The sequence below is a fragment of the Notamacropus eugenii genome, chromosome 5, assembly GCF_028372415.1.
Source record: "Notamacropus eugenii isolate mMacEug1 chromosome 5, mMacEug1.pri_v2, whole genome shotgun sequence".
NCBI lineage: Eukaryota > Metazoa > Chordata > Mammalia > Diprotodontia > Macropodidae > Notamacropus > Notamacropus eugenii.
The window spans coordinates 86,956,209-86,965,519 of NC_092876.1; the positions used below are offsets into that span (position 1 = coordinate 86,956,209).

The window sequence follows — 9,311 nt, forward strand, 5'->3', positions numbered from 1 at the left end:
TTTTTAAAAGTTATCATGGATTTAAGCTGTTGCATGGATATTTAAATTGTCTCTCCTGGATCTCTTTTCCAGGTCAGTTGTTTTTCCATCGAGGTGTTTCAAATTGCCTGCTAATTTTTCATTCCTTTGGTTTTGTTTCATAATTTTCTTGATTTTTGAGAAAGTTGTTACTTTTGATCTTCTCTATTATAATCTTTAAGGAATTATTTTCTTCAGTGAGCTTTTAGACCTCCTTTTTCATCTGGCCAATTCTGCTTTTGGGGGCATTCTTCGCTTCGTTGGCTTTTTGGATTTCTTTTGTCATTTGGGTTATTCTATTTCTTACAGTCTTATTTTCTTCAACATTTTTTTTTGTTTCGTTTAGGAAGCAGTTCACTCATTTTCATGATTTTCTTGCATCGCTCTCATTTCACTTCCCAAGTTTTGCTGTACTTCTCATACTTGATTTTCAAGATTGTTTTTGAGCTATTCCACTGTCTGAGAAAAATTCATAATTTTTTGGAGGTTTTAGATTGAAGAGCTTTAACTTTGTGGTCTCCTGTTTGCATGTTTAGGTCTTCCTTGTCACCAATGTAAAATTTTATACTGCAATTCTTTTTCTGGTGTTTGCTCATTTCCCCAGCCATTTACTTGACTTTTGAGATCTTTGTCAAAGTAATTCTCTGCTTCCAGTGGGGGTGGAGGGTGAATTTTCAGCTTCTCAATTCCCCCAAAATCTGTGGGTATAGAGCTCCAGAATCAGTAACTGGAGCTGTCCCTGCTGGTGGTATGGCTGCCATGGCTTTCTCTGTCCCCATACCTGTCTGTAGTCTGAGGGCTGGGGCCAGACCACTCTACTCTCTCACATTGGTCTTATGGGGTTTTTTTCCCACTTACCTTCCATTTTATTCTCAGTGTTTTGGGATCATGAAGTCCTGAAACCACCACAGGTATGTTGGATTCTGTTCCCTCAATGCCCACTCAGGTTATATCTGTGCCATGTGTCCTACTCTGGGCTGTCCTCTGCTCCCAATGTGGTGCAATAGACACTTTCTGGTGACCTTGCAGGCTGTCTTTGGATGAAGATTTGCTTCACTCCATCATTCTGTGGGTTCTGAAACTCCAGAATTTGTTTAGAGTCCCTTTCTACAGGTATTTGGCTGGGTTTGTGGGGAGCACTCTAGAAAGTCCATGCAGTTACTCTGCTATCTTGACTCTGACCCCCTAAATCACTCTTCTCACCATTTTCTTGGAGATATATGAGTCTTTGTTACTATAATTCCTATCTTAAAAATCAGCATGGTTTGATATCATAAAAAAAAATTCTTTTAATATTACTATTTTTATTCCTCTTCTTCTAACTTTATTTTCACTTTTCTATATTTGAATTTTCAATTCATTATTCTCTCTTTTGCTTCTTTGGTGAGAATTACTACAGAGAACTACAGACTGATTTTTTTTTTTTATTCTGCACATTATTATACCTCTAGAGGGCATAAGAGCTTATTTTATTTTTATGATTTTTCTCTTGCACCATTCAATCATATGTATTGTGGTTTCACATACCCTCTCAGATTCCAGTACATCTCATGCCTCGTTAGTTATTGGATAAATTTTCCTTTTATTTTTTGTCTTGCTGGAATTATTAATAGATTCCTAAACTCATTTACTACTTCCTGATGCCATATTTTTTCCCACTATTATTGTTTTCCCTGTTGTTTTATCTTCTGATGTTCAAGGTCATATTTTTTCTGAGATCTTTTGAGATTTTTCTTTTCTCTTATATTTATTTTCCTCTTTTGCTCACTTTGTGTCTCTCTGGATGTTTCTCCTTTGATTTTGATTTGTTTAGTGCTGAGTCTCAAACATTTCACTGTCCTTTCATGCTGGTTAATTCACAGTTCACCTGCTTAAGTCTCTCCTCCAAGAGAATTTTGGCTGGACAGAAGTGACTCTGGAAGGGTACAAAGCATTAATTATCCTCAAACCTAGCTGAATGCTACGTAGACCCACCCCACCAATTGTGTCATATATTCCATTCTTCATTTCTATAGCACAGAGCTATCATGCCAGAACTATGTTTTTGTTTTGTATATTTGCTTTTGAAGTTTGAGTCTCTGAGGCTCTTTGAGGGGGCATGGGGGTTACGTTGGCGTTGAGCTACATTTTTCACCTAGGCACATTTCCTGTTTCATTGCTTTTGTTCCTCCTTCTTTTATAGAAAAATTTGGCGGTAGAGAAAGCTATCCATCTCAGTGCTGGTTTTATGGCCCAAGGGAACTTTCATATTCTGGACTGTAGAAGAAGTGGCTGCCCTTCTGTCCTGGCTTGAGCAGACTTCTTCAGCATGGAGGGCTGATCTCTACAGCATTCCTTTTGCATTTTCGTCCCCTAAATCATTGAGATAGTTGAAATTTCCTTGTTTTTATTGCATCATTTTGGTCTTTGAAATGTTCAAGAGATGAAGGGAGTCAAAGAACTGTGTAGTCCTTCATCTTATTTATAACATTACTCACAAATATATTCTTGATATTTAAAGAAAGGAAAAAGTAAGTAGGTAAAGAAAAGTATGAAATAAGAACCCTAATAGTCATTAAGACAATTTTTATTTACAATTTAAGTAAGATAATGAAAATGAAATTATAAAATTTATGAATTAACATATGGGTTTTATGTTAGCAATATAGCATTTTTCATCACAATGATGACTATAAAATAATAAATCTGCTCAATACAATTAGAAAAAAGTATTATAGTTGCTAAAGGACTTTGGACAAAACAAAGCAGTAATATGAATTAATAATGCATAAACTATTGGAAAAAATTGACTTTTCATTAATATAGTTAATATCATCTACCTAAATCAGTGTTAATATAAGATGGAGAAAAGATGGATACTTTTCCAAAAAATTATGTGAAAATCAAGGATGACTATTACCACCATTACTATTTAACATAGTCCTTGAAATGTAAGCTGTGTTAATAAGATCATAAACAGAAGCTGAGGGACTAAGCATAGGATAAGAGAATATAAAGGTATTATCTTGATAGGGGAAATGATTATTTATGCAGTAAACACTAAATGACAACAAAAAATAATTGAAAGAATGAACAAATTCAAGAGAATTATAGGATATAAGTTGACACAAATCATGAGCTTGCCCATATATTACATACAAACCCCATCACTTAGGGAGGGCCTAAACTTCTAAGCATTTACTATGTGCCACATACTGTATGTAGCATTGGACGTACAAATATAAGCAAAAAGAATTTCAGTTCCTGCTCCCAAAAGGTTATATCCTGAAAGAGAATGTAACATGTAAAAGGAAGTTAAAAAGACTTTATTGAGAAGAGGTACTTGTATGGATTATGAGAATAAGAAGTATAACCAAGTGGGGAATGATGCATGTACAAGTCACTTCTCATTGTACAAAAATTGAGACCTCTAAAAGAAACCCATCAATGGAAGAAAGAGGATAGAATGGATGGAAGAATTTTCCAGGGTGAAAAGCCCCAGTATATTGAAAGAAATTCCCAGGTGAAAAGGAAGCCTTAGTCATGGTGATAAAGAGAAGAACACTGCCACAGCAGAATGGAAGAAGATATAAGAAATGAACGTCCATTCAAAATAAGTGAAGAAACAAAAAAAAAAAAATGGTTACATCTCTGAATTTTTTATACACATTTATAAAATTCTTAGTAGAAATTTTTTTAAAAAATCAATAAGAAAAACATCAGTTGATCACATAAACATTATGTAATTATATGAAAAATTATAATGTTTCCCCTTGAATTGATTTACTGTGAATCCTACCATTCCTAGAAAGTAATGAAAGGCCAAGAATCACAGGGGCAAAAGTAAAAGTACAAATAAAAATTAGGGAAAATAAAAGGGTGTATCAGTGTAATATCTAAAATTGTACTGAAAGGAGGAGGGAGAGGAAGTGGGGGAGAGAGAAAGAGAGACAGAGAGAAAGAGAGAGAGAGAGAGAGAGAGAGAGAGAGAGAGAGAGAGAGAGACAGAGAGAGAGAGACAGAGAGAGAGAGAGAGAGAAAGAGAGAGAGAGAAAGAGAGAGAGAGAGAGAGAGAGAGAGAGAGAGAGAGAGAGAAGCAATAACATAATGTTAACATATGTAACATAATATTCAATAAACTGAAAGCAAAGTTACTTCCAGAAGGAAGCATTGTTTCATATTAATCAAGGACACAACTGGACAGCAGTCTGACAGAAATCAGGGTTAGATCAACACATCACAATATATGCAATCCAATTCAATACAACCAGTATTCATTAGGTCCCTACTGTGTACTAAGCAAGGCGCACACAGTAAAAAGTAAGTCTGTCCCTGCCCCCAAGTGGGTAACAATATAATCAGGGTGCGGAGACAACATACAGTATGTTATGGTTGCAAAGTATGGGAAGTAGTAAAGCATGTTGTTGGGGAGAGGGAGAAGGAGAATGGGACACCAGGGGGCATCTTATTCTGTGGAGCTGAACCAAGGCAGAGGAGCATATTCCAAGTGGAGTGAACCCAAAATGCTTTCTTTCTGCTTTTTATAAAGGGAGGCGTTGGGAGGAGTTTGGCACTCTACTCTCCAGCTCTCCAATCAGAGGGGAGAGGAGACTGAGAAGGTAGTGTCAATCAGGACTTGAGTTAGTAGTATGGTGATGAGATTATAGGTGATGAGTATAAGGTGGGAAGAGCATCTCCTTCCATGAAGTTCAAATAAGAAAAAGCACCAGATATAGAGTAGAATGTGTACCTAATGGAATATATGCCTGTATAAGGTCCAAATGGACACATGGTCTAAGTATAAAAAGTCACATTGTAAACAAATTAGAGGAACAAGGAAGCGATTGTATTAAAATTCTTTGATTAAGGGAAGAGATTATGAAAAGAAAAACAATAAGGACAGAGGATAACAAGATAAAACGTACATTTTTCATTCTATAAAAGTGAAATGTTATAGAGAAAACAATCTAATAAAGCAAAAATTTGGAAGGAAATAAATAAATGGAGAAAGATGTTAACAGCAAGTTTCTCTGATTTAAGTTTCATTACAAAGACTTAAGGTACTGATGAAACTTTATAAGACAATTCCATTTCACAATAGGCAGATTTCAAAGTGCTAAGGATGGAAAACCACATGGAAAAATGATCTAAACCACTAATAATTAAAAAATACAAATTAGAGGAGTTTAGATTCAAACTCCAACACATCAAGGTGACTGGTAAGATGAAGAAGGAAAATGGTGGACATGCCATAGAAAAGAAGAAAAATAATGCAAAGATGGTAGAGATGTGAATGTGTTTGATTATTCAGGAAATCAATTTGCAAGTGTATCTCCAAATTATTAAAGTATATATGCCTTTTTGTTGAGATATAAAAGCACTAAATTTATATCCTAAAGTATTAAAAAAAGAAAAGGACCTGCTGTATATGTGCATATATATATATATACATATATATATACGTATATATGTATAAACACCTGTATACATACATATATGTATACACACGCATGTATAGATATATACACACATACATGCATACACAATTTAATGAAAGTAGGGAAGTGAGCATATTCAGCTTTACCTTTCAGGGTTTGTGTTTTGTTACTGAATTTATCAATTCCCAAGTGTTCCAAATTTTTTTTATAATTTACTTGTGTAAATTATTCTGCCTTTTCCAGTTAAATTTGCTCTACATTGGTATAGGCAATTCTTCAAAAATTTCTTCTGAAAGTTTTATGTCATTTTTTGTGACACAATAAAATTCTATTATAGCGATATCAATTCCATTTATATATACCTCCATATGAAAGATGTCTTCTATTCTCAAATATTTTTTCTATTGTGACATAACCTTATGCATGTGTATTTATTTAGGTATATATGTATACATATTTGAAACACACATTTATATATTACATGAAAAATTATTCCATATGTAATACATATTTATTAATGTACATACCAAAAGACAGAAATACATTTACAATATCACCACAAGCAAGCAGGTAAATACTAAATCCTTTTTTTCTCTATCCTTTATAGATGGAAATGACAAATTGAAATAATCTTGAGTGACTGGTTCCGGTGATAGACATCCTGCTCAAATGCACAGATTTGTAGGATGGTAGATTTCAGATTTTAAGAGCTCTTGACTTTAAATTCTCAATCAAGTCTCTCTCTCATCAGTATCTTCAACTGTTAGTTTCCATATTATTGGGATTATTATAATTTGACTCTTTCACCAAAGAACTCAACCAGTGTATGAAAGAAGAACTCTTTATAAATGAAGATCAAAACAGAACATTAGAAACTTACCTATCTAAATCTATTAATACTTCCTGAATATCCATCTGCCAGTAATAAAACAGACATTCTCCACAGGTTTTTTTCTGTATTGGAGAGAACAGCAATTGTATTGGACATGGAAAGTGTCTCCTTCATCTAAGGAATTATATTCTACACCTTGATATTTCTGAATAAGCATAGATCAACAGGGTTTGATTGCTATGTCCTTCTATTAAAAAAAAAAGAATGATTTCTAAGGACATAGCACTGGGGCTCTTTTTTCTGCTTCAAACTGGTTTGGGAGTACTGGGGAATTCCTTCCTCCTGGGGCTCTATACCATCACCTTATTCATTGGTCCCAGGCTGAGGCCAATTGATTTGCTTCTCGTCCACCTGGCCTTTGTCAATGACTTAGCGCTTCTTTTCAAAGGAATTCCTCAGATAATGTTTACTTTGGGCCTCAAAAATTTTTTGGATGATGTGGGATGTAAACTTATCTTTTACTTTCATAAAGTTTCCCGGGACCTTTCTCTCTGTACTACCTGCCTCCTGAGTAGCTTCCAAGCCATCACTTTAAGTCCCAGAAACTCCTGGTGGGCTCAACTTAAAGCTGGAGCCCAAAAGTGCATGGTTCCATTGTGTCTTTTTTGCTGGGCCTTCCATCTACTGAAAAATGTTATGATTCTTTCATTTATGAGAGGCCCAATGAAAAACAAAACCATCACTCAACAGGATTTTCTTTATTGTTCCGTTCCATTTCCAGCTACATTTAATCTTGTAATGCATATACTCATAGTCTTCCTTCCTGATTTTTTGTTTATAGGAATCATGATGGGAACCAGTGGATATATGGTCTTTTTCTTGTACAGACACCATCAAAGAGTCCAGTACATTCATGGCAATATTCTCACCCCTAGTGTTTCCCCAGAGACCAGAGCCACCCAAACTATCCTGTTCCTTGTCATCCTGTTTGTCTGCTTTTACTCACTGAATTCTATCTTTATCTTATGTATTCAAAATGAAGGATCTTCCTGGCTTTTTCACATCTCTGCCTTCCTGGCTGCCTGCTTCCCAGCTTTTAGCTCTTTTATTCTAATAGTTAGTGACTCCCATGTACATAAAAATTTCTTGGCACTCTTGGACAAAAAGATATTATTCTGATAAAACTTGGGAGATTCATCTAAAACCCATCAAAATGACTAACATGATTAAAAGAACATAATGATTAATATTTTTTGAGCTAAAGGAATACAAGAATGTTAATGTCTTCTTGGAGTTCTCTATTGATCTGTGTAGTTTCTATGGAAATTTTGGACTTTGTCCCCCAAATAATTAGCTCATTCTTACCATTTAATCTCTCTACACCAATACTCCTCTTATATTCCTGAGAGATAACAAAAGAACCTGTCTGTACATAAATATATCTAGGAGCTTATGTCAAATTAATGACAAACTGGAAACTAAAGGACATCCCTTCTGCTGGATAAATGCCTAAAAACTATGTTATTTCATTGTTTTATCATTCATCACGTCATATGATCATCCACTAGAAATCCATTAGTTATCAAACTTTTTCCTAAAATGAGCATGTAACAGTAAGCACTCTGACATAAACAGGGGGGTCTGTTTCCACAGGTTCTTAAATATACATTTATAAAAGGATAGAAAAACTTTTGATAGGTCAACAATCACTGTTGTTCAAACAAATGATGCTAGATATACCATTTTATCTTTTGTATTTCCAAAGCTACCAAACCTCCTATGTATTCAACAGAGAAAATACAGTGAAATAAAAGCCATATTTACCAGAGAGGAAATCACCAACATCTGGGTTTTCAAAGCCAAAGGCTGCTTAGCAGCTTCCCACAGTCTCATCTGGCTCATAAACCTTCTTCCAAAGCAAAACTTCAAAGCAAATGTCCTCTCAGAATATTTATACTCTTTTCAGAGCCAGAGGGCACAACCTTTCTTGACCCAGTGCCTCATCAACAAGCCTCCCTCAATAGCCCCACCTGAGGCCCACCAATAGGTGGACAAGGTTTTTAACTTCCTTTATAGAGCCCTGCCATCCAACTCCCCCACATACTGACAGAATACATTAATTCAGACCTGGCTTGACCAGGCCAGCATGTAGAAGGACTAACTGATACCTCCTTTCTTGTCCCATGCTTTTCTTAATGAAGCTTAAATTCATGTTGGTTATTTTGTCTGATTTGTCACATTGCTGATTCCTAATGATTTTACACTGAGTTGTTTTTCAAATAAACCGTTTTGTATCCATGTTTCTCCTCTTTTGGTACTTATGCAATCAGTTTTTGTTTTTTTGTTATTTAACTTAGGCATAGGAACAACCATCTGTCTTGGCTCTGACTGTGAAGGGAGATTCTGACCAGTCTGCACTGGACCTGTCTCTGATGAATTTGTACAGACAAGTTCTACTCCTGACTATCTTTAAGGGAGCCATGAGGAGGGCATTGGGAGGGGAAGCCTTAAGCCTAATTCAAATGTAATGAATTAGTTCTAAAAAAACATCCTAAAGCAGATTCTACACACACACACACACACACACACACACACACACACACACACACACACACAGTCCTTACACATCAAAATAAGGAAGGAAGCATGGGAGGCAAAAGTGACAAGTAGGTACTTGATTGAGGCCACAGACATCAGGTTGCAAAAAAAAGTCAAGTAAAGATTGAACAAAACTTCTTTGTGTTTTCACAGCCTCTTACAACACAGCTTAAGTCAAGAATCAAACAGGGAATTAACCTAAATTAGCCTAATTAGCCTAAAATCACAGAAACCTTTTCTCATCATTATGAAAGAATATGAAGATGCAGTAGCAACACTCTATGATGGGGATGCTGAAGACTCAGACTAACCCTCTCTCTTCTTCCTGGCAGCATGGCTTTGAACAAATGACCTGTTTCATGAACATCAATTATGAACACCAGTATAACATTATTACACTTGGTGAATTATCATGAAGTTCTACTTTGCAGGCAACTGGCTGCCTG

General features: G+C 35.4%; 1 protein-coding gene across 1 annotated transcript; it reads left to right on the forward strand.

The window, feature by feature from the left end:
* Positions 1–6,531: 6,531 nt before the first annotated feature.
* Positions 6,532–7,446, forward strand: LOC140507515 (vomeronasal type-1 receptor 1-like). Its single transcript, XM_072615580.1, has one exon. It carries the CDS (start codon positions 6,532–6,534, stop codon positions 7,444–7,446), a length of 915 nt encoding a protein of 304 aa, XP_072471681.1.
* The last annotated feature ends 1,865 nt before the right edge of the window (positions 7,447–9,311 follow it).

Excerpts from the sequence above, each read along its gene's own strand:
- LOC140507515 (XM_072615580.1), top strand. The coding sequence starts at position 6,532 with ATGATTTCTAAGGACATAGCACTGGGGCTCTTTTTTCTGCTTCAAACT.